The sequence below is a fragment of the Accipiter gentilis genome, chromosome 15, assembly GCF_929443795.1.
Source record: "Accipiter gentilis chromosome 15, bAccGen1.1, whole genome shotgun sequence".
NCBI classification, from domain to species: domain Eukaryota; kingdom Metazoa; phylum Chordata; class Aves; order Accipitriformes; family Accipitridae; genus Astur; species Astur gentilis.
This window is the reverse complement of record NC_064894.1, coordinates 12,661,299-12,686,445: the sequence shown is the minus strand read 5'-3', so window position 1 is coordinate 12,686,445 and position 25,147 is coordinate 12,661,299. Positions and strand designations below refer to the sequence as shown.

The following is a 25,147-nucleotide window of genomic DNA, read 5'->3' as shown; positions in this document are numbered from 1 at the left end:
ACAAGGTGTCTTTTGTTGCTAGTTTTAACAGCACCTGTGTAAAATGTTTATTAGTTTTGCTGATCTTGGGGTAGTTGGTAGTCTGACTACTGAATGATTAATTTTCTGGGTTTTGTGTTTTTATTCCACCTCCTTGAGCAGCTGTATATGTGTGTTCCCTGCAAGATATATTTTTTAAGAGTTTCATGAATAATTTTAACTGAACCCTGCATCTATAATAAGGTAAAAGTTATTTTACTTGGGAATCATGAAAAAAGAAATAGAAGGAAGAATTCTTCTAAGAAAGTCTGATTTGTGAAAGTCTTGTGTCAATATAGACGTTTGTAATGTTTTCCAACCAGAAAAAGATTTAAGGTACTCTCCCTGACAGTTTCACTGTAGTAATGGCTCATGCATCAGATGTCAAAATGTCTTCTTGTATATTAAGGCATAATATTGTATCAAGATTAAAGGTTAGGATGTCTAGAAGGGGAATTGTTACATTGTTTTCAAATGTTTTGTAGTGTACTTCAAAGCCTGTAACAAATCAAAGAAAAGAACAAATTTATGGAAGGAAGACAAGAGCAGGAAAATATATCTGATCTGTTTTTTCTGGAATTGAGTCTTTTGGATTCAACTCTTTTGGTTGCCTCATCTTCTACGATTTTCTTCTTCTGTATGCTTGGTCAACAGTTTGTGTAGCAGCAAATTATGATTTCCATTGGGCTAGTTAGAGCAGATTCAATAAGTATGTTGCAGTTTCCAGCTGTGCATTATTATTTAAAAAAAACAACCCAAAACCCAAAAAAACCTGACAACAAAACAACCAAACCCAAAACCAAATAAAAAACCACGAGAAAACAAAAACCAAACCACAAACCCAATATCTAATGCTTTGCATGTGCAAGCCTACTTCCACAGTGGGTATAACACATGGCTGCATAGTTATTGTGCAGTAATTAAAAAAAAAAAAAAGGAACGGAACAAAATATATGATGGAAAGGACTGTGAGCCTGAAGAATGAGGGAAAATAATCAGGAAAGACTGTGGAGGGGATAGGGACTGGAGATGCTTTTCCTGTATCTCTGCAACAGAGCACAGATCCTTTAGGATCTGTGGAAGATATTTCCCAGGCCACTTCTGTCAGGCTCCTCCCTTTACAAAGGATGCTGTATGTTGCTTCTGATAGACTTAACTTATTGTTAGTAGTCTTTCTGCTAGTATCTCTAAAGAGATTTTGCACTACAGAGGGAAAAACACTGATAAAAGAACAGATAATTTGAGAAGCAAAGATAGGGTATCTGACAGTACAGTGACAAACAGTGGGTGATCTATGCATGCACGTTAATGCTGTACCAGCAGTGTGTAACATGTTCTTTGATGCACAGGAATGCACTGAAAATGTTGAATTCTTCAGCAGTCATGAAATGCTGTGTTTCTTCATGTTGTTTTGATTTAGGTTATTTAGTTGTGGTGGCGGTTGGTACAGGCAGCAAAGCAGCCATGCTGCTCTTCTGGACAAATATTGGACCAAAATACATCTGGATAACATGAGCAAAGGAGAACTCAAGGAGGTATGGTGTGTGTTGCTCTGTTGTGGCATGAGAATAATTGTTTCAATTAAGGGTAATAAATGTTTTTCAGTAATAAATTTGATCCTTATTTTTATCTCCAAGTTCCACAGTACACCTTTATTTCAGATTTATCCTGCCAATTTTGAAGTAACTGAGCAGCTTGTCAGGAAAGTTTGAAGTGAATTGGACAAAGATTCCTGGAACTTGCCTTGGCAAACACAGTTCTGTTTTGAAGGGGTCTAAATCAAATTGCTTAGCCATTCTATAGCCCACAGAGATTTAAAAACTGAGAAAAAAGAAAAAAAAAAGATTGAGCTTACTGTAATCCTGAGTTCTTAGCTTTGCGATCAAAAAATGGTCAGTTATCAATTACAAATAACTGTTACGATTGACATATTTTGTTAGCATCTCTAGGGAATGTTTGCTTTGTATAGTGATTCAAAAAATTAAGGTAGCCCAGGGCTTAAATTAAAATAGAATTCTCTAGAGATTCTCCTTGTGATACAGAGCTCAGAATAGGATCTGATTTTAAAACAGCCTTACCTAAGGGAAAAGGGGGTGAACAGTCTCTAGCAGAGAGTTGAGAAGAAAGTTCTGAATTTTCTAGAATGAAGAAGATAGTTTTTTAGTAGGATTCACTCACTCCTTGGGACTTGTTCAGTAGCCAGCATAGTTATGGGTGACCTTAAATATCTGTGTGTTTTTCCATTTTTGTCATTTGTCAGCTAATTGTTAGGAATGGGGCAAGAACAGCACTTACTTTCATACTTGCAGATTTTGTTGGAGGGGAAGCAAGTAGATGCACGGGGAGGCCTCTGCAGACGGTTTGCTGCATATACACATGCTTCTGTGCTTTAGCTGCTCCTACTACAAATAGATCCAAGTGGGCAGGAATTCTAGGAAGCTCACAGTTGCAGTATTAAAAAAAGCTATCTGGCCGAACTGATGTCAAAGATGACCTTCACAAAGGACCAATATTCAAGTAAAGCTTGGCTGTCAAAACCTTAAGAAAAAAGGAAGCTTCGGTGCTAAATGTGTCACTTACCATGAGCTTCTTTCTGTTCTTTTTTGTAATTTTCTACCTCAAGTCATGAAAATATATAAATCAAACACTGTGTAAGATTCTGTAGTACTAGAAGAGGCAGTGGTAGAAAACGTGCTTGTCTTGAAAATAGATTCATGTTCTGCTGGTTAATCTTAAAAGTCAGTCTGGCAGGGTAGGACCAGTCTTTCTGGCCTGTATCTGTGAAAAGCTTATTTTGGGAAGCAATAATTTTGGTTGGCAAGCTTAACAGAGAGAACTGGGCTGAAAGGAAATGACAGAAGAAAAATTAGCCCCTTAATGTGTCTTTATCAGCACAGTGAATAGGCAACTTGAACGCTCAAAAAAATTCAATCATAAAAAGGACAGGAGGTAAGAACTTTTTGTTATCAGTTTTAAAGTTGTATGATTTAAGTTTAGATAGGGTTTAATGTACCTTTTTCTCCTCCTGTTGGTATTTGTGCAAACATATTAAATGAAGTAAAGTTGAGTTGGCAAAATTCACTTCTGGCATCAAAATCAATATCATAGAAGTCACAATAACTTATTTTTTCAGATGAGAGATTTCAAGAAGGCGGTTTTGTGCAGCTTGCTAGCTTGTGTATCTATTGAAGTGTATCCTATTAAAATTTGGGGGGCTGGTGGTTTCCTTCTGATGCTAAAGATTTTTTTTTTATTACTTATTTATTTTCTTTTTTCTTTCTTTTTTTCAGGTTCTTCAAAGCAGATATCCCAACCTTGCTCTTGTAACTGATCACTTGCTAGACATTTACATTCACCTTACAGGAGACAAGTATCAGGCATCAGAAAACAGTGCTTCTGGCTCCAGGCACACACCAGAAGATTCGTCAGAATCAAGATCAGAAAATAAGAAACCAAATCTGGAAGGACGAGAACTATCTCTAAGGTTGTCTTTTCTTACATGTTTATTAGAAGAAAATTTAGTCAGCTTACTGCAGAGATAAAAGGGTGTATCTTTGTTATTTTTCTTAAATTTTTTTAAAATAGTAATAAGAGTTTGAATAACTAAACTGGAATTTCATAAAAACTGGGAAAATCCATTTTTCATTTTAAAACAATGATTAATGTATCTTTTAAAAAAAATCTCAATCTGAATTATTTAGGACTTCCTATTTGCACTTTCTTTTTTTTTTTCTTTTTTTGAGAAAAAAATTATGTGGTGCTGAGTCGGTATCAAGCCATATGGATTACTTCTCAATTAATTTTAACACAAAATATCAGTTCTAGTTAAGAACTGAAATGTGCTAGTAGATAATGTTTTCAGCACTTGTATATATTTGCTTATCTAGATAATTTCATATTGGACACTCAGAACATTCTTACTTGCAGATGACAAAATAACCAGATCTGTAGTGTACTGTTAATTTCAGAATTTTTATGATGAAATGCAGCTTGATGTTCAATTACTTCTTCCTGTCATACCAAATGTCAGTTCTACTTGTGGAATTCTGTAACAAGTGCTTTGTGAATTAGTAAGTTTCAATTACCACTAGGTGTGGGTAGTACCCAATATTTTTGTGAAGCATAGGAATGCCACTAATTTTAAAACAGCTGTTTTTCTAGAATTAGATGTTTCCTTTTCTTGCCTTTTGGAAGATTTTGTTGTTGATAAGGTATCAGTACCTTCTAAAAATAAGGGGGTTTTATACCTTTCTGGATGAAAAGCTCGCTGCTTTTCATTTTTTCTATTTCATAATTACTTTATGGTTTAACGGACTATGTATTACCTATTTCTAAGCAACAAATCTGAAAGCAACACTGTTGGTCTTAATGTACTCAGCTACTCTTTAGAATTAACATCTTATATGTGTCTTCCCATGTACAACTTGCACAAGACCTAAATGTGCAATTGCCAGTAGAGGACATAATGACCTAAGCTGAACATGAAAGAAGGTGCTGTGTATTTTTGCTTGATTGTACAAAATCTTTTTGTTTTTCTTTTTAGAGACTTACTGAATTGGTGCAGCAGGATTGCTTACAACTTCGACAGTAATTCTTCAACCACAGCAGTGAATATTTTTCAGGAGGTGCAGTAAGACTTGATCCAGAAATTGCTTACCCAAATTCTAGCATTGTCTCACAGATCTTGAAATACTCTATTTGGGAATGTGAGATGGGAATTTACATGTAGTTTTATCTGAAGCAATTGGACCGTAGTTGGAATGTTTGTGATCCATCTCTTGGAGGCTTTCCTTACTACTAGGAAAGTTGTAGTAATGTGCTGAAAGCCAATCTAGACTTAGTACTGTTGTACAAACAGCATGCTGCAACATAGTTTTAACTGATATGAGCTGGGATTGCATATGACTGAAAGTAAAAGTTTAAGGTCTTTCCTTATTCTTGTAATATGAGGCTTCATTCCTACTTTCCTATGCATCAATTTGCATTCCAGGTTTGGAATTTTTTGGGTGTGCATCAGTCAGAGGTGGTTTTAAGACATGAGATCTTACAACGTTACTTCCTTCTCTCTTTTGGTCCATTCATCTAAAAATAGCTTCTGTGACTGGGCATTGAAAAGTTTTTTTTCGTTCAGTAGAAATGCACTACACCACAGAGTTTAGAAGTTCTTATTACATCCTTTTGAACTCCATTGTTTGACTTGATCTGTGGAGAGTGAAATGATTTTATTTACCATGTCTAGATTGGATTCAGGCTTATGTAAATTAAGATGGTGCTTATCAGATCATATCATCTGAAAATTTGAATTGAAGAGGTTGGTTTGTTTTCCCCTTGACAGGCATTGGACTGTTTCACAGCTATGCTGTCCAACCAAGGGAGCAGACAGAAAATGGCAAAAGTTATTGGAAGTAAACTAAACATTTCCAAGAAAAAGGTATGTTGAGTTATAATTAAAATGGTGTTTATTGGTAATATTCTTTAACTTGCAATTTTTCTAGTGATTAATTTAAATGTGTTTGTTGTGGTTTAACCCCAGCCAGCAACTCAGCACTATGCAGCTGCTCGCTTACTCCCCCCCACCCAGCAGGATGGGGGAGAGAATCGAGAACAAAAGTAAAACTTGTGGGTTGGGATAAGAACAGTTTAATAGAACAGAAAGAAAGAAAATAATAGTGATAATAATAAAAATAGTAAAATGACAATAATAATAAAAGGATTAGAATATACAAACCAAGTGATGCACAATGCAATTGCTCACCACTTGCCAACTGATGCCACGTTAGTTCCCAAGCTGCAATCTCTCCCAGCCTCCCTGCCCCCAGTTTATATGCTGGGCATGACATCACCTGGTATGGAATACCCCTTTGGCCAGTTTGGGTCAGCTGTCCTGGCTGTGTCCCCTCGCAGCTTCTTGCTGGCTGGGCACGAGAAGCTGAAAAATCCTTGACTTAGTATAAACACTACTTAGCAACAACTGAAAACATCAGTGTGTTATCAACATTCTTGTCATACTGAACCCAAAACATAACACTATACCAGCTCCTAGGAAGAAAATTAACTCTATCCCAGCCAAAACCAGGACAGTGTTCTACTATTTTTCTTTTAAATTTTGCCCATCTCTCTGTCCCAAACACTTTTTTTCCTTTCTGTACTATCCTGGGATATGCAGTTTTCATGTGTTTTATTTTCAGCTGTGGTTTTTTTCTCTGAAAGTTCCAGTGAGCCTGTTTCAGAGCAGATTGCAAATGGCTGCCTCATGCAAAAGAAGGATCACACAGCTGGAACAGCACACTTGCCTAAGTGCATGATTCTGCTAGATGCACAGAGTAGTAAAGAATGTGTTTTTTCTTTGGTGGTTACAGTGAACTTTAATCACTTAAAGAGATCAGAGAGAAACATAATCTTCCTTACTACTTGTTCTGTAATCATTGATTCCAAAATCAAGTATGTCTCTAGAGCCTGTATATTAATAGTGTGCAATATAAATGGCTGAATTAAACTAAATCATTGCTTTGTCAAGTATTTCTGACTATAGAAGTTTGATTGCAAAGAAAATTCCCTCTTCTGTTACTTTAAGATGGAGAAACTTGCCAGCTGGTGGACAGATGAATCCCTGAAACTTCTATGACTTTTTCTGTTTGTCCTTCTTTCTTTGCATTATTTCAATACAGGAATGTATTATTCTCTGCCAATGTCAAAATATCCTTGTTTACACAGAGGTGTTCACCAAGGGTTTTTTTGAGGGAGGTGGTTTGGGTTTTATTAGTTGAGATAACTGTTCCCAGATTGAAGTTTATGTAGTTGAACTACCATGGAAGTAGACAAAGTAGAAATATAATGGCATAGACCCATTACCAAGTTACTAATTTGAAAGATGGCATTTGTATGGACAGTAACACTTTCAAGGTCCTTCAGTATTTTAGGTGATAAGTATGTAAAATCTGCAAAATATAAAATCTTACCATGAAAAATTAGTTTGCTGCAAAGTGATACTGGTAGGATGGCATGGGTGTTCTTGGTGTGGTGTCGTAGGCAATTAGTATTGGAAATGTTGGTACTTTCTTCACAGGTAGAGTTCTTCTGTGAACTCTATAAACCAGAAATTCTAATACGGGAACAAGAAGTTTCTGTCGGAAGAGTGCATCTCATGAAGAAACAAACCCAGGCTCTCACTGTACAAAGGTAGAATATCATGTAGTTTCCATGTAAATCAAAATATTTTTGTGGTGGAATAGAATAGATTGGAAGTCACAGGAATAAAAAAAAAAAAAAAGCAAATTGGATATTCTTACTCTAATGAAAGGAATAGGAGTTCTTTCTCTTTTGATCTGAGTTTTACCTTGGGTATCTTTAAGGCTGTCTGCATCACAGTTTTGGCAGCCAAAGCATGGAGATTTTCAGCTTCTTTTGAACTAGAGTTTCTTGAAAGCAGTGTGGATTTACAGCTGTTATAATAAGATTTTGATTAAACTGTCTCTTTAACAAGAGATTTTTGTAGTATGTGGCATAAACTCCACTGGCCAGGAAGCTCTTTGGAAACATTGAATTTCTAGACTGTAATTTGAAAAAAATAAGTATCTTATAAGGGTATCTTGGAACTAATTTTTTCCAAACCTATATTTTTAATAAATTAAAAAAAAAATCCTAAATCAAGCCACTCCTCTAAAAAAATAATAAAGGTAAAATTCAAATAAGCTCCTTGATAAATCTTGAGTTTGAGTTGCTTCCTTTGTTTGTTTTTTTTAATTATTATTATTTTGTCTGGTTTTTTCAGAGCAAAGCAAACCTTTGCTGCCACACGGCCGTCTGCAGTATTGATTGAACAGCTTGCAGTGTGTGTTGTCAAAGGAGAGCCTGTGCTTTTGGTTGGTGAAACAGGAACTGGCAAAACCTCAACTGTTCAGTACCTTGCTCATATTACAGGTAAATAAAGTGTGAAGACTGTAACTTCTATATGAAGATGATTTAAAAAAACAACAAGCAAACAAAAAAATCCCACAGGTTGATGGTGCTTTCTATTTCTGTTTCAAGGACACCATTTGAGGGTTATCAACATGAACCAACAAAGTGACACAGCAGATCTGTTAGGGGGGTGAGTCACTAACTACTGTTTTGTCTGTTCTGCATAACAAATTGGCAGTATCAGAACAAGCTCCTAATGCAAGTATAGTTGTGTTGTCAAAGAATTGTTTTTAGACATGTATCTGTTTTGTAATAGCATAAATATCTTAAGAAACATGTTTGCACGCAGAAACCTTGTTGTTCTTGCTGAAGACCAGTGGCAGTTTCACTGAATTGTGTGAACATATGTATGTGGTGAAGTAATTTAAAAGCACAACCCAATGTCTCTTTAAAAATGGCTAAGTTGTTCAATATAAATATGATGTAATATTCACTGGATGTACTGGTTGGTAGTAGTAAAAATACTTATTAGGCTGGTCCTGTCTTTAAAAAATTGCCTCATAAGTTGCATTTAAATATGTGCAGTGTTACTTTGTTCATTAGTTGAGTAAAAAACTTTGGAAACCAGGGTTCCTTCATTTACAATGTTGTTGTTTCAGTTCACAGATGCTAGTTCATGTTCCTGTGTCGCAAATAAGTAATTACCCTTGTTTCTCTTCAGTTACAAGCCTGTGGATAACAAGCTCATCTGGCTACCTCTGCGAGAGTCTTTTGAAGAACTCTTCTCTCAGACATTCTCTAGAAAGAAAAATCAGACATTCTTGGGACACATTCAGACCTGCTACAGGCAGAAACGTTGGCATGATCTGCTGAAACTAATGCAACATATTCATAAATCTGCTATTAATAAGGAAGCAAAAGAAAATGCATCTGGTGAGAATTCAGACTGATCAAACACACATCATTAGTGGTGAACCATTGCAGAGAGTAGATAAATAGTGATGAAATTTTTGTTCGTTGAATTTGGGTTTGTGGTTGTTTTTTTGGTTTTTTTATCCCCCTTTATTACATCCTTTCTTCTGGTTTTGAAAAATGTAATCTCTGTCTACAAGAAAACATTAAAAATATGGTTAGAATAGTGGTTGGGTTAGTGTTTTGTTTGTGGATTTTGGTTTTTTTTTTCCTTTTTCAAACTCACCACTGCTGTAAGCTATGTCTGACAGTGTGAAGGTTGACTTGCCTGACCTGTGGTGCCCTTGACTTCTCATCTCCATTCAGCACTTACTTGTATGCTGCGTTGGTGAACAGTCGTCGTTGCTTGTGTGTCAGTCTTCCATGTGAATGCGTTCATACTTTGTTTCAGCCCTGGAACCTTGTTAGGTCTCACAAATATATCCTATTCTAAAACCAAAGCAAAATAAAACAAAAAAAATCCCAAACTAATAGCTCTCTTAGGGTAGTAATGACTTTGAGCTTGATGATTACTTGGTTTCACTGTCAGTGATGCTGACTTGCCTAATGCTTTACTTTTCTTTCATTGTGGTTTTGTCTCCATGTAAGTTTTTCTTGTTTTATACTTCACAATCCATTTTGGACAGAGGCAGTATTGATACTTTGTCTTGCATGGAATGGTTTCTGGTTCTGGACCTGCTGAACAAATGAAGTTGTAGCTTTCATTCAGTATGGGCCAAGTAAACTTAATTATGCTTTGTCTCACCTCTTCTTTTAACTGGTATTTCTGAATATGCAGATATTAAAATAAATGCCCACAAATGTAAAAAAAAAAAAAAAAAAAGAAAAAAAAAAAAAGGAGGTTTTAAAGACTATTTGTTGCAAGTATTGACAATCCTAAAATAAAGACAAGCTAACTTGCAAAGCTAGCAACTTGAGTCATTATGATGCTGTATATACCTCAGGCTGTGACTTTAAACAAATATCTTAAATAAGTGCAATAGTAAATAACATTATAACTGATAAGCAAGAGTGTTTTTACTGATACTGAAGTGTTCATTGTTAATCTGTTCTGTCATAAGGTTTGTAAATTTGGATTGATTTTTCTGAGATGCCTCTTTCTGAGAATTGGAGAGCTGGAACCAAATGCAGCATAAGTATTTGCTCCTAAGCTACAACATGCTGGAATGAATAGCAAATTGTCTGTACCCATATGTCAATAGTGTTCAGCTAAACTAAAAAACAAACAAACAAACCCCACAACCCCCAAAAACCACACACCCCCTCAAAACCCCACCCACAAAAAAAAAACCACCACCAAACCAGCAAAACTTAATATTATTTTTTTTTTAATTCATGAGATGTCATCTGTAGAACTTGAATGTTTTCGTTGCTCAGCCAAGCTTACTCTTGTATCTCTGTGCTTGAAACAGCTTGATTAGAATACTGTTGTTAAACGTTTTTTGTCCTATCATTCTGATGGTACAAGCTTAAATTTATTTTCGTTACAGGCTTACCACTGAAGGAAAAGTGGGAGGCATTTGGTCTTAAACTGAATCATGCTCATCAACAGATGAAAATGACGGAAAATGCTCTTCTCTTTGCATTTGTTGAGGTATTTAGAGATTTGCATTTTGATGCTAGGAATAATAAGGAGAAGCATTTAAAAGGCGTTGTAATCAGTATTGTATAACTAACTTCCTGGCAAGAATCTTGCTGTGACGTAAAACTTCTTCCATGATAACTCTGTGGAATGAAGTGTGCTACTTCAAGGAGGTGGTGGTTAGATGGGGAGTGGGAGAATGTTTCGTGGTAACACATTAATTCAGTGCTGTGTAATAGGAATTAGGACTGGTATAAAAGAATACCAGCAGCATGTCATATCGTCTTGACCAGTCTCCAGTAGGACATGCTCCTGCCTAGGAATTCCTGTAAAGGATTTAATATTATGAATCTGTGCTGTTTATCTAGAAGTGATTTTTTTTGACATATTTCAAACCCATGGTATAATATTCTAATGACATTAAGTGTGATTAGGGGAAACTATGGTGGTTTATGCATGCTTATTCCTTGTCACCCTGTTAGTCTGAATGTACTCTCTCAAGTTACATGTAAAGTGTGTAACATTGACCTCTTTTTTAAAAATGACTGTATGAACAGTGGGAGAATCTCTGACTTAATTATAGTTTTAATTAATAAGATACAGTTTCCTGAGGAATGTAATATTGCTTGTGTCTTTGGATTTCTTTAGATGATTGTCTTTATTCTCATAGTGGTGTCAGTGAAGCTTATGCACCACAGTGATGGGTATCACTGACAGGCAACATTGCACAAATAAGAGAGCTTAATTCTGTTATATCTGAGTCAATCTAAATGGTAACTGCTAATGGTGATAACTGTCTGACTTCTGTGACTTGCAAAATAATTGCTATTATTGAGGGAGAGCAATAAAACTGCTATTCCTTTAAAAGGTCTGGAATTGCCATTTGTCTGATCAACCCAGAGCCTGCAAACCAAGTATTTCCAGTATACAGATGCTTCAGTTGATATATCTTTGCTGGTGACGTGATTAACAAATTTATCTTATTTTTAGGGTACTCTGGCACAAGCAGTAAAAAAAGGAGAGTGGATTTTATTGGATGAGATTAACTTGGCTGCAGCAGAGACTTTAGAGTGCCTGAGTGGTTTGTTGGAAGGATCATCTGGGTCACTGGTGTTAGTAGACAGAGGAGACACAGGTACTATTTCTGTGCTTGCTTATGCTATATCTTACTATCCCAAGACATATAGATATATGCTATATCTCGTTGAATTCCCTATCCTATATGGCTCAAAATAAGTTGAGAAGATTTACCATTAAAATGAATGTGTGGAGAAGAGGATATTGTGTTCTTTATAAACTTCACACTTTTGTGCAAGAAGTGGGAGTTTTAATTCATTGTGGCTCAGGAGATTTCAGCTGCAGAAATTGTTGTAGCTTTTGCCTCTTTGGACTCTACAAGGAGCAGATCTCTCTAGTGCCCTCAGTAAGCATTGCTGTCTCTAAAGAGTATTCAGAGAGTGTAACTTTTTTTTATTTTTTTTTAATAAAGTTGAAGTAGCTTGACAGATAAGGGCATGGGACATGACATTCAGTTGCTACTGTAGTTACTGTCTTTCACTGATCCTGCAAATATATTCTCCAGCTAGAAATACGTGTAGAAGGCATTTGCTTTTTCTGAGTCCTTATGGGCTGACCCTAGCCAGCAGCTAAGCACCCATACAGCTGCTCACTCACTCCTCTGACCCCACCACCCCTCAGCAGGATAAGGGGAGAGAACAGGAAGAGCAAAAGCAAGAACAGTCATGTGAAACAAGTGAAGGAAAGGCAGTCACTAACCAGCTCCCACAAGCAGACCAAAGTCCAGCCAGTGTCTTAAGTGACAGCTACCTTGGACGACAAAAATTACCACCTCCCCTTCTTCCTCTACCCCAGTTCTTTTTGCTGAGCATGATGTTATATAGTAGGGGATATCACTTTGGCCAGTTTGGGTCAGCTGTCCCAACAGTGTTCCTTCCCAACTTTTTACTCAGTCCCAGCCTAGTTGCTCGGGGATGGAGGGCAGAGTGCAGAAAAAGAGAAAGCCTTGATGCTGTATCAGCACAATTCAGCAATAGCCAAAATATTGGTGTGTTCTCAACAGCACCACAGGGGCTGCTGTGAAGAAAGTTAACTCCTTCCCAGCCAGACCCAGTACAGATGTAAAGGTAAAAAATGCAATTGCTGAATATTGTTTTCTGGAGCTACAGATAGAGACAAATGTTGTACGAGATCCCTAGGCTGGGTTTTTTTCCTGGCCAAGGGAAGCACTGGCCATTGTTCTGAAAGAGACAAAGGGAGTTCCAAATTTAGGGCTTATATAATTTTTGAAATATTTTGTGTTCTTAAAACATCCTGCTATACACAAATAAAAGTCAGGGTTTCACTTGCCTGTGGCTGTTGTGAAGATGGAGAGAAAATTCTGATAAAATCACATGGGGTTATTGTTTGAAAACTTTTCACCATGGCATTTTAAGAAAATGGCATAGTGCAGTAATAGAAAACTGGCTTAGATTAAATATACCTCATTTAACATAATAAGTAACATATGTGTAGCATTAACCTTATGTTTCTTATTTCTGTTTTGCTCTAGAGCCTCTTGTCCGTCACCCTGATTTTCGCTTGTTTGCATGCATGAATCCAGCTACAGATGTTGGAAAGAAAAATCTTCCTCCAGGAATAAGAAACAGGTAGGAAATAATGATACTGTGACAAAATACTTAGTCACTGTCTTTTTTGGTGTTTAACTAGCTTCACAAATTGACCCAGTGAAGAATGCCTTGTTTGAAGGCTGAGGATATAAGTCTGAACTCAAATTAACTTCCTGTGAGAGGTGCTTTCCACATCAGGGTGAAGGTTTTTCATGAAATAGCATCAGGAAAATACTTGTGTAAAGTTGCTGAGCATGAGCAAATGGTCTAGCAGTAGTGTAGAGTGTTGTCACTGGGGGCAGCAAAATGATTTACAATTAAGCTGTCAGTGCCCAGGAGTTCTACTGCAGCAGTTTATGTATCTGATGGGGATAATAAAGACAAGTGCTTTGTGTTTGTTTAACAGCCTTTCTCTTGATAACTCAGAAGAGTTGATGATCCTTGCAAAAAGCTGTGTATCCAACCTTGTTCATTCAGGAGGGTGGTTTACACAGTGGAGCAGTTGTGTGATATTCAAAATATTTAACTTGTGATCTTCAAACATTTAAGCTGTGGCCAGGAAATTGGAATTGTGGCAAATCCATTCTTCAGTACTCCTGTTCCTGAACGCAAAGATCTTCTGCTTGTATTTGTTGCAATTTCTCTCACAAGTGCCAAAAGTCACATGTGTAGTCCCTTATGAGATTTATAAACACTGTGCAAGACTGTAGAGGGGCCCTAACTATATGTAACTAATCGTTTGTAGTTAGTGGCAAAGTAAGATTTTATTGCTATTAGCTCTCCTGGCTTAGTAGTGAAAGGAAAGAAAGTTAGTGTAGTACAGAAGAAAGGAGACTTCAGCATGGCTTGTTAAGTTTAAATGAATTTATATTTGCATTTGTCAAAAATATCCACCCCTCTGAAGTTAATGGTATTGCTTAGTTGGTTTAAGTTTCCTGTGGTGTGTCCTGAGCTATTGTTTGCAGTTGTAATGCGTGGTATGGAAGGGCTGCAGACTCATATTCAACACCCGATGCAAATATACTGGACTAACTAATGGTTTGATTTGATTCTTACAGGTTTACTGAACTTTATGTAGAAGAACTGAGAAATGAAGGAGACTTGCAAGTTCTTATCATGGATTATCTGAGAGGCTTGAATGTGAACAAAAATACAGTACAAGGAATTGTGAAGTAAGTTGGTTGTAATCTCCTTAAATCCTTGATGGAATAAGTCACAAAAAGAAAGTACGTACTGTAGTCTGTAGTTAGACTGTTTTGGGAAACACTATAATGCTTCCTACACAGCAGTTTGCATGGCTTTAGGAAACAGAAGAGGGTAGACATCCATCCTCTTAATTCTGAAGGTTTCTCTACTTGTGGGGAGCTTTCTTATTCAGAATTGCTTTCTTGGTGGCACCAGTTAAAAGGCAAGGTTGTTGCAGTTCTCTTTCTGATCTGAGACTAAAATGGTTTGTTTCTGTAGATCATACCAATGAAAGTCTTGTGTGTTTATCAAGTTACCTTTCTTTCCCCTAGTTCAAGGTGTACTATCTTACTGCATTAACCTGAAGAAATGTTACATGTTTAGAATACTTTGAGTTTATAGTCATTCTCTGTATATCAAGCTTTCTCAGAAATATGATTCTAAAATATTCTGTTGCCTTGCTTCACTGACTATACAGATGGCAGAGTTTGGCATGGCTTTCCTAACCTGGAGCTTTTAGAAAAAGTGACAGTTGAAGATAAGCTTAAGTGTTTATACTTTGGGTTTAATTCCTTAAAGCAATGGTGTGATCAGTAACAGCACTGTAACTCTTTATTTTTACAGCTTTTATTTATCTGTGAGAAAGGAAGCAGAAACAAAGCTGGTGGATGGAACTGGTCACAGACCTCACTATAGTCTCCGTACACTTTGCAGGGCATTGAGATTTGCAGCGTCTAATCCATGTAGCAGCATACCACGCTCACTGTATGAGGTGATAACCTATGTTGGGGTTTGTTTCAGTGTGTATTTGCTACACAGACTGTTTGGATAAAGGATAATCTTCTCTTCTAAGTGCAGTATTGAACAGAAATGATTCTTTAATTTTATTTTTTTTTCCCAAATGATTTTTCATTTTATCACTCAAAATTATTCTTCTTCTTAGGGCTTCTGTTTGAGTTTCCTGACGCAGCTTGACAGAGGTTCTCATCCAGTAGTTCAAAAGCTAATATGCCAGCATATAGTCTCTGGCAACACCAAAAGCCTTCTCAAGCAGGTAGGTAACTAAGCCTTTATAGAGTTGTTTAGTATTCAGAGTAGAATTTATTTCTAGTTGTCTTCTCTGCCTTTCTTCTACATTTCCTTCTCGCAGTCCTGTTTTTCATGTTACAAAGATAAGAACTAGAAAAAAAAAAAGAATACTGTTCTTTCATAATTTTTTTACTTCGGCTTGAAATGCCCATATGGTAGCTAGTTTATTTGTTAATTTGAAAAAATATGGAAGTCTGAATAATTACAGCATTGTGGAGTGTGGGCAGCTTAATACAGTGACTCCAACTGTAAAGCTTTCACAGACTTTTGAGGAGCTTTCACAGGCTTTTTATTTTTAGACTCCAAATGCAGAACATTTGGTTACGAAGCAAACATCTGTGCTTTTGTCTCTAATGGAAAGGAAGAATCTCACTAGAGCTGGGAGCCCAGTGTGAGTTCTGTATGGGGGTCTGGGCAGGTGGGATGGGGAAGCCAGTTGTAAGACATAAGTATTTGTTTCAGAATAAACCCCTTCGTATTAGAAAATATATATGAATAGAAAAAGATAAAAGCCAATTTCCTGCTTGGAAGTGTACTTTAAAATTCAGTGCTAGGACTCTTGAGACATTTTTATCTTCATGGCACTGGCAAAGATTCCTGCTTCGTGACCTTGAAATAATCTGGTCAGACTTTTGCTGTAATTTGCATTCTGTGACAAGGGGCAGTGCTTACTGCAGGAGTGCTCAGGGATGAATTTAAAACGACTTCTTACAGAATACGTTGCAGTGGTGTCAACAGTAGTTGTCTTCATTAGCAAATTGAAACTCATTTGTATAATCTGTTATTTCTGTCATGTCTCCTTAGCAAATACCAAAACCCCAAGGAGGGAGATTTATACTTATAGAGGGATACTGGATTTCAGCTGGGGATAAAGAACCTACTGTAGATGAGACTTATGTGCTAACCCCTTCAGTCAAGCTTAATCTGAAAGACATTGCCAGAGTTGTGTCTGCAGGGTAAGTCTGTTTCAACTTTTCCATTAAAAAACTAAGTTAAAGATGTTTATTTTGGCCTTGAGTGTAGGTGCCTGTCTAGCCTTTATTGTTTGTCATGAGTAATGTCCATCTCCTCCTACTTTACAGTTAACTTTTCATTATAAAGTGACTTGAATTTATATGTATATTTCTTGTCTCCTTAAACCATCTTACCACCATACCTAGTTTTAATTAAATGATAATCTAGGGATTTACAGTTAGAATAACCTGCTTATTTCACACTGCCAAGTAAAGCTTCATGGGTAGCTGTTAGCACTTGGGAGTAAAGTTACTTGTGTTCCCCTGTTAGTGTATGATCTTGGATACTCCAAGTGAGTTAAGTGTTGATATTTTGGTGATGTAGATCTGTGAAAATTTCAAATCATGTTGATATCTTCTATATGAGAAAGATATGCCTTGTGCTTCTAAACCACTATTTTGGTCATTGCTTTTAGGACTCATCCAGTACTAATTCAAGGAGAGACCTCTGTTGGTAAAACCAGTTTAATTCACTGGTTGGCTGCTGCTACTGGGAATCATTGTGTAAGGATTAACAATCATGAGCATACTGACATCCAGGAATATATTGGCTGTTATACATCGGATGCCTCTGGGAAGTTGGTATTTAAGGAAGGTGGGTGGGCATATTATACTTAGTCCAAATTCCTGTCTCACTTCACTGCTTTTTTCTTCTTAAGAGTTCATGTTTGTCTCATCATACTTGTCCTACTGGACATAAAGAAGACAATTCAACAACTTGAACAATACTGTTGCTTCCATCTCTGGATTACCATTTATACTGAGTGAAAACTGGTTGCTAGAAGTATGTGAATTCATGCTTCTGTTAGATTTAGTTTGTTAGATTTTTAACTGGGACTTTTTTTGTTCCCTCCAAGGCATTCTCATAGATGCAATGAGAAAAGGTTACTGGATTGTTCTAGACGAATTGAATTTGGCTCCCACTGATGTTCTGGAGGCTCTCAACCGTTTGTTGGATGATAACAGGGAGCTGTTCATTACTGAGACCCAGGAAGTTGTCAGAGCTCACCCTCGCTTCATGCTTTTTGCTACGCAGAATCCTCCAGGGCTTTATGGTGGCAGAAAGGTCTGTATAATCTCTTCCCTTTAGTAGCTATGACTCTAGGGAATTAACCTCTCTCGTACGTAGAAGCGTGATGCAAAAACTTTCAGATGCATAGCGCAGAATTAATGTGAAACTGTCAAGAGGTAGAGAGTTGAGGTGGCTGTGGACTAACTTTCAGTACAGCTGGATTCTGTTTAGCTTAGTTGCTTGTTTTGCAGATACCGAATTTCTAATTAATTTTGAGTAGTAGAGATCTAAGTGCTTTACTGAACTGGAGTTCATGTATATTTGACTCAGCACTTCTTGTCCAAGAGCATTGGAGAAGAGATTTGACTTAGGCTATTGATGTCCATTTTGTACTGGTTTTGGCTGCAATAGTTAATTTTCTTCATAGTGTCTGGTATGGTGCTATGTTTTGGATTTGTCACCAAAACAGTGTTGATAATGCAGAGATGTCGTAGTTATTGCTGAGCAGTGCTTGCATAAAGCCAAGGCCTTTTCTGCTTCTTGCACCACCCCACCAGCAAGTAGGCTTGGGGTGTACAAGAAGCTGGGAGGGGACACAGCTGGGACAGCTGACCCCAACTGAGCAAAGGGTTATCGCATATCATATGATATCATGCTCAGCATATAAAGCTGGGGGAAGAAGAAGCAAGGAGGGGGATTTTCAGTGTTTGTTTCCCCAAATAACCATTGTGCATGATGAAGCCCTGATTCCCTGGAAATGGCCGAACACTTGCCTGCTGATGGGAAGAGGTGAATGAATTCCTAATTTTGCTTTGCTCATGCACACACACCTTTTGCTTTATCTATGAAACTATCTTCATCTCAACCCACAAGTTTTCTCACGTTTACCCCTCCAGTTGTCTCCCTCGTCCTATTGTAGGGGGAGTAAGCAAGTGGCTGTTTGGTGCTTAGCTGCCTACCACAGTTAAAAACCAACATGTTTTAAAGCTTTTATTGTAATCCAGACTCTCTCTTATGCTTTCTTTCAGCATTGATGTGTATGTACTAATTTGTATGCTATGACACTATATTTAGTTTGGATGTGTGTGGGAAGATACATAACATGAAGAATATCAAAGGAAAAAGTTCAAGCAATAGTATGGTCTCATATTTTAGGTTTTGTCCAGAGCCTTCAGAAATCGTTTTGTGGAACTGCATTTTGATGAACTGCCAAGTGCTGAACTGGAAACCATCCTGCACAAGCGATGCAGTTTGCCACCTTCTTATTGCAGCAAGCTTGTCAAAGTCATGTTAGACCTGCAAGTATGAGAGTCTTTCTTCTTTTTGCAGAAGACATGCAAACACATTTCAGCACTAAGTAATAGAAATTCCTTTGCAGGGAGAGGTGTTGCTAACAGGCAGGTGTTTAAAAACCTAAACCATAATTGATGGAAGAGAATCCACCAAAGTACTTAGTTCAGTGGTTAAGATAGGGAATAGGGAAGGTGATGTCAGATCTGAGAGAAAGCTAGCGGTGAAAGAACTAATAACCAAAGGCCTTGGGATTTGATATGTAGAATAATCCCTTGCTCTGGATCCAAAGTACAGTATTGGATTTGTAGTTGTCTTTGGGTCATGCTAAATTTGGTATTATTTTTAAGCGGTAATTTTGCATATGTTCTGACACTCCTGTGTTTAACAGGCATTTAACACTTAGTGTGTAGCTAAAACTATCTCGTATTTAAAAGCAATTTTAGCAGCACAAACCAGAGCACACTTCAAAGTGCTAACATACGTTTTGGTGTAGAACCTAATCTTTGCTTGGATTTTGTTTTATTCCAGGTACCTATTTTCTTCTTAGTATTTTTATTTATTATTATCTATATTATTTTGTTCCTGGTACCTATCAAATACCCACTTAATGATAATTTGATTTGGGAGTTGTGACAGTGGTAGACTTTTTTTTTCATACAGTTTGTTTGAAGAAGTGTCACATCAGATTAGCTTTCTTTAAATATTCAGACATATTAATGGAAAAAATGGCTCACGTTTTGTTCTTATGACAGTCTTACCGCAGAGGTTCGACAGTGTTTGCTGGGAAGCATGGGTTCATTACTCTGCGGGATCTGTTTCGTTGGGCTGAAAGGTACAGATTGGCAGAACAGCTGGAGAAGGAGTATGACTGGCTTCAGCACTTAGCAAATGATGGTGAGCCCTGCTACCTCAGGTTTTTAAAGTGTCTGTAGAATTGCTTTCTAACCCTAGTTCTTAAGTATAAAGTTTTGTTGCTGATTGAGGTAGTAATTGCTTTCTCTCTTCCTCTGTTTTGTAGGTTTTATGCTTCTGGCAGGCAGAGTCAGGAAACAGGAGGAGGTGGATGTTATTCAGAGCGTCCTTGAAAAACACTTCAAGAAGAAACTATATCCGGAGTCTCTCTTCTCAGAGGAAAGTGTCAAAAAGCTACTGGGTGAGTTTCCTAGAAGGACCACACTGGTAGTTCTCTAGATGTGACTGAAGCTGATGGATTGCTTTGTGTTGTGCAGCTAAATCCTCCACGCGCATGTCGGTGATGGACAGAGATTTTAACCATATTGTCTGGACTCAAGGGATGAGGAGACTTGCCATTTTGGTGGGACGAGCCCTGGAGTTTGGTGAACCAGTACTGCTGGTGGGAGACACTGGGTAACCTTTCTTTTTATGATGCAGTTCTTTGTAGTGCTGCACCAGCCACTGGGTCAGACACAAAATGATTTTGTGGGCTTCAGTGCTTCTTTGATCTGGGACAATTTAAGCCTCTGTCATGGCAGACTTCCAGCTGCTGTTTTCCACAGTTCCCTTTTGAGGGGAAGCAATTGCATCTCTTTCAGCACAAGTCTTTAAATGGGATTATCTGCATTATGTATATAACTACATAGAAATTATATAGAAAGTGGTAAAATTGAAGTGAGCTGACTTCTGTCCCTACGTTTCACAAGGTGCTCTGTAGAATCTCACAGTGCCTCACTGGAGAGGGTGCTTTTGGGGAATTGTGACATTTTTCTGTTTGAGAGCACGTTTGCTTTACGTTTTCTAAGAGCTTGAATATGGCCTTGCTACTGCTTCTCACCCCTGCCACTGCCTCATATGCTGTAAAGGATCTTGTAGAAGTAGATGCTGTCTGCTCCTGTGCTGGAGAGTAAATTTTTCTAGGAGAGAAGGGAACAAAAGCGCAAGAAAAGGGATAACTAAAATTATTTAAATGTAATAAATGAGAACTCTAAGTACTCACCAGTTTATTCCCTCAGACTTAGGCTTGGTCTAGACATGTAGCATCTTCAGTTTAGTGAAATGCTAGGCCAGTTGAGTACCTGTAGGGGCAGGCTGAAATAAATTTGACTGAACCTGCAGAAATCTATCAATGCAGATATTGATTTAAATTCAATTAAAGGCATCTTATGCAAGTCAGCAACAGTTGTGCCAAAAATGGCTTCACTTTGCATAAATTTCTTTCAAGGAAAGGAACAGAAGGAGATTGGCATGCTGGGCCTTTGCCTCGTAGCTCTTCAATGAAAGTATGGATCCTGTCCAAAGTGAGCTGACTTTTTCTTCTTTTTTTTTTTTTTTTTTTTTTTCATTCTTCCCTTTCCATTAAATTACTTTGTTGCAGGTGTGGTAAAACTACCATTTGTCAAATCTTTGCAGCATTAACAAATCAGAAGCTATACTCAGTAAATTGCCACTTGCATATGGAGACTTCAGACTTCCTGGGAGGACTGCGACCAGTCAGACAGAGGTCGAAAGACCAGGTTTGTCTTGCATCGATAGTAGTTTGGATAGTGTGACCATGGAAGCAAAAAGTGGCAATTATAATGACTTTTCAATTCCTTTTCCATTCCTTAGGAGGAATCTGATGGTTCTAGACTCTTTGAGTGGTGTGATGGACCTCTTGTTTTAGCAATGAAAGAGGAGGGGTTTTTCCTCCTCGATGAGATTTCTTTAGCTGATGATTCTGTACTAGAGCGACTTAACAGGTATGTCTTAAATGTGTTAGTATTAAGTATTCTCAGTGTGTCTATTCATTATACAAACATGAGCGGGGTAAATCTAGCGTTTTTCAGGCACATTTGTTTCCTGGCCTGGGTGAGCTGCTCTCTTAATCGTATAGTTCTTGCTGGAAGGGAGAATGACCCGAATAACTCTGGCCTTGTTCATATTTCAACTGCTTCGCCAGTTTGCTTTGGTTTTCTAATTGTCATCCGTCTGACAGAGGTGCTAGTTTTAATCACAGTAATGGTTAGACAATTTTTTGCTGTTTGAAATTTTAATTACAGCTAGGGGGAAAGATAGTAAGGTAAGACAAGATGAAAGTGCCTTGTCTTGCCTAAGTCTTGATGTCTTAACTTACCTGAAAAAATAAAAGGTACTTTGATTGAAAAGCAGATACGTATATGTTTGCTTGACATATGTTGGTACACTGATTATGTTGGTTTTGAATGCTTTGGTTGGGGCCATTACCTTCCATTTGGCTTTATAGTGCTGCTACAGACTGACCTGCACTCTAGTTGCTGCATTTGTTTCATGAACAAAAATAAGATGATTAAAGGATTTGCTTTATTCAATAGCTTGTGTCCCTGAATAAAGAAACTAAAAGCATAAACCCAAGTTCAGTTGAAACAGTTTAAACAATATCTGGAGACAGTTTACAGCATAAGTCAAGTTATAAAATAAAACTAAAAGTAAAATCTCCAGTTAACCATCTGCAACTTTAATATTTTCAGCCTATCAGTGAGCTCTTGAACATGATGCATCTTGTCAAATCCCAGAAACAAAATCTAGTTATTTCCCACTTGTGTGTGTAAAAAATAATAAAATATAAATTTAATTTCATTATCTGGTTGCAGCAGTATCCCTAATTTTAGTCTTTTCCATTAGCCATTATACTGAGATGACTAGCAGCTATTTTTTCGACCGTATCCAAACCCTCTCTGTTACAAGCTGGGTTTTTTTTCATTGTATTATTGCAGCTATCATTCTTTCATAAAGTTCAGTTAACCTCTTTGTTTTGATAGTGATACTGAGCAGTGTCTTTCTAAACAGGTAACAGCTCAAACTTTTACAGCTTTTAGTGTACAGTGAAGTACAGCTCATAAAACAAACAAAATCCCCCAAAACCGCAAAAACATAGTAGAAAGCTTCCCAGATGTATAGTCTGTCAGCGTGAAGACTGGTTCATTGTGCAGATTTCTTCATATAGCTCCTATGAATATAGATTTTGCCATTGCTTTTGTAAAGAGAGCTGTGAGATACTTTATTAGCTAAGGTTTTTGACAGATCATTTGAACTGAACCGTATCAACAAGGTTGGGAGGAGTTTCCTGCTGAACAAAATCAGAAATGTTCTCAACTGGGGAGGATGAATAGATTTAAAATCTTTATTATGAATTCTAGGGCAGTGAAAGTTTAATGAGGCCAATTTGTGTGATTTTCATTTTTAAGTGACCTTTTGAAGTGTGAAACTAAATTTAAAATAAACAATTTTTTTAACCTTCTCTCTAGTGTTCTTGAAGCTGAAAAGACATTGGTACTTGCTGAAAAAGGTGGTCAAGATGATGAGGAGAACGAGGTAGAACTATTAGTTGCAGGAAAGAAATTTCGTATCCTTGCAACCATGAACCCAGGAGGTGACTTTGGGAAAAAAGAGGTAAATGTCAAAGCAACTGGAAGGACAGCATGCATCTTCTGGTCATATTGACTTGTTCAGTGATTGGAGGTGCAATGCGAAAATGCATCATGCCAGTTGTGGCATCCAGTGCTTCCTAGTAGGCATCTGCTTCATTACTCTAAAGGAGGTTTAGGGTCTATCTGTTTTCCATCACTTCTTTGTGCTGTCATTTTGACAATATAAGTCAATACTCGCAGAATGTCAAAGAAAACTTCAGGCTTCTAAATACTCTAGGTAGGCTTGATATGTAGAATACTTCAAGTACAGGAAGTGTGTCTCATGAACCAAGTAAATCCAGTGCTAACATGAGTCTGGAGTAGTGTGAAGGTGCATAATAGATTATTCTCCCTAATACTGTTCAGAAAGTGACAGTTAGAAGTCATCTTGTCATTCTCAGTGAATATGAACATCACATCCCGAAAGACCTTTCTCATTAAATGAAAAAAAAAAAAGTTTCTGATTTCTGCCTTTAAGTAACTTAAGACAGGTTAAAAAGAATAAACCAAAACTTTTAAGCAGTGTTGAGAGCTAGCACTGAAAAAAACTATAAGCTCTTTTACCCAGATGAAGATGGGTACTCCATTTAAGGTGGTTTCTACAGTACACAAGTTATTGTAAAGCCATGTATTTAAAGGGGATTTATTTCTGCATTGCATTTGTGCTAATGATTTTTGCTTGACTAATCCAGGCAGAGGAAGAGAGGAATTACAGAAACGAGTTGTAAATGAAGGCAAATTTCCGTGTGGTAGTTTGCTTCTATAAGCAAAGGGAGATTAAATAGCCATTGTTTGATACGTGATGCCCTAGAGTAAAATGGAGCTTTGGTGCTTGCAAACCAGCTTGGTTTCTTCCCATATTCTTTTGAACTTTGTCAGCCATTTCCTGCATTGATGCCACTACTAGAAATGTTAAAATCCACATTCTCTTGAAGATTCTGTTACAAAGTGGCCCTGTCAAAATTAGAAGGAAAGGTCTAGCTTGGTCACTTTATTTATTCTTTGCAAGTACTGTGGCTACGAGGCTATCGGTTAACTGCAACCTTAAGTAATGTGATGTGATGTAATTTAACTTGAATTGCTATGTCATTCTGTTTGTTTGCAGCTTTCTCCTGCATTGCGCAACAGATTTACAGAAATATGGTGTCCACAAAGCAATGGCCGTGATGATTTGATACAGATTGTAAAACACAATCTTCATCCAGGATTGTCTCTGGGTCGAATAAACCATCAAGGTGGGTATTTTTCTGTGTGTTGGTAGTCATACGTTGTTAAGAAAAAAATTAGTTTGGAGACTGCTAAACTTCCCGCAGAATTTACATCACTGTGTCCCTCTTTCTTGTAAGTACATCTCTCTCTGAGGACAGTTATGAAATATTTTGGACTTTGTTCTTCCCTTATTGTGTATGCTATATGGCTAGCCAGAAGTAAGTTCAAGGCTGTATTTACTTCACCATCCAGGTAGTTGAAATATCCCCAGCCCTTCAGTGCCCAATCTTAGTTTTAATGTAAGGTGTTGAAGGAACTGGTGCTTCGTTTTCTGCCAGCAGCTTCATTGTTAGTATTAATCACTTGATTCTGTCTTGTTACTTGAATATAAAAGGGCCTGTAATGACAGCACAGGCACAGACTTTCTCTTCAGTTATTCTGCCTGTTAGGATACAGAGTACCCATCCACGTTGCTCATGCGTTACAGCTGTACCTACTTTAGTGGTACTTTTTATACAACAATGTAGTAGATGTGACCAATAAAATTATTTGATAACTCCTTTTTTTTAAATTTTTTTTTTCCTCTCTTTTCAGGGGCTGACATAGCAGAGCTCATGATGGACTTTGTTGAATGGCTGACTAATCAAGAGTTTGGTCGCCAGTGCATTCTCAGTGTGCGAGATGTCTTGTCATGGGTTAATTTTATGAATGTCATGGTAGAGGATGAAGAGTCAAATTCTGCCAAAGAATATAGCCTTCTTTACATTTCTCCAATGATGTCTTTTATCCATGCTGCATGTTTGGTATACATTGATGGAATAGGATCAGGTAAGTCTTCAGTGCTCATTTTGGTAGAAATAGAGAAA

The 25,147-nt window shown here is 37.4% G+C and overlaps 1 protein-coding gene across 8 annotated transcripts in view; it reads left to right on the top strand.

Moving 5' to 3' along the window:
* Positions 1-25,147, top strand: part of MDN1 (midasin AAA ATPase 1) — a 103,209-nt gene that overhangs the window by 14,489 nt on the left and 63,573 nt on the right. For all 8 annotated transcript variants that reach the window (XR_007508266.1, XR_007508265.1, XR_007508264.1 and 5 more), the window contains exons 9-34: positions 1,439-1,553; positions 3,309-3,502; positions 4,562-4,643; positions 5,354-5,449; positions 7,085-7,197; positions 7,790-7,938; positions 8,047-8,107; positions 8,639-8,850; positions 10,380-10,483; positions 11,462-11,606; positions 13,041-13,137; positions 14,157-14,270; positions 14,908-15,055; positions 15,227-15,337; positions 16,177-16,328; positions 16,802-16,980; positions 17,243-17,451; positions 18,553-18,699; positions 19,443-19,584; positions 19,709-19,843; positions 19,920-20,058; positions 21,023-21,161; positions 21,256-21,386; positions 22,911-23,055; positions 24,178-24,307; positions 24,876-25,109. Coding sequence is in view for 4 of the 8 variants with exons in the window: in XM_049818330.1 (XP_049674287.1) it covers positions 1,439-1,553; positions 3,309-3,502; positions 4,562-4,643; positions 5,354-5,449; positions 7,085-7,197; positions 7,790-7,938; positions 8,047-8,107; positions 8,639-8,850; positions 10,380-10,483; positions 11,462-11,606; positions 13,041-13,137; positions 14,157-14,270; positions 14,908-15,055; positions 15,227-15,337; positions 16,177-16,328; positions 16,802-16,980; positions 17,243-17,451; positions 18,553-18,699; positions 19,443-19,584; positions 19,709-19,843; positions 19,920-20,058; positions 21,023-21,161; positions 21,256-21,386; positions 22,911-23,055; positions 24,178-24,307; positions 24,876-25,109 (3,623 nt within the window). In the remaining 4 variants the exon portion in view is untranslated. The remainder of the gene's footprint in view (positions 1-1,438; positions 1,554-3,308; positions 3,503-4,561; positions 4,644-5,353; positions 5,450-7,084; positions 7,198-7,789; positions 7,939-8,046; positions 8,108-8,638; positions 8,851-10,379; positions 10,484-11,461; positions 11,607-13,040; positions 13,138-14,156; positions 14,271-14,907; positions 15,056-15,226; positions 15,338-16,176; positions 16,329-16,801; positions 16,981-17,242; positions 17,452-18,552; positions 18,700-19,442; positions 19,585-19,708; positions 19,844-19,919; positions 20,059-21,022; positions 21,162-21,255; positions 21,387-22,910; positions 23,056-24,177; positions 24,308-24,875; positions 25,110-25,147) is intronic.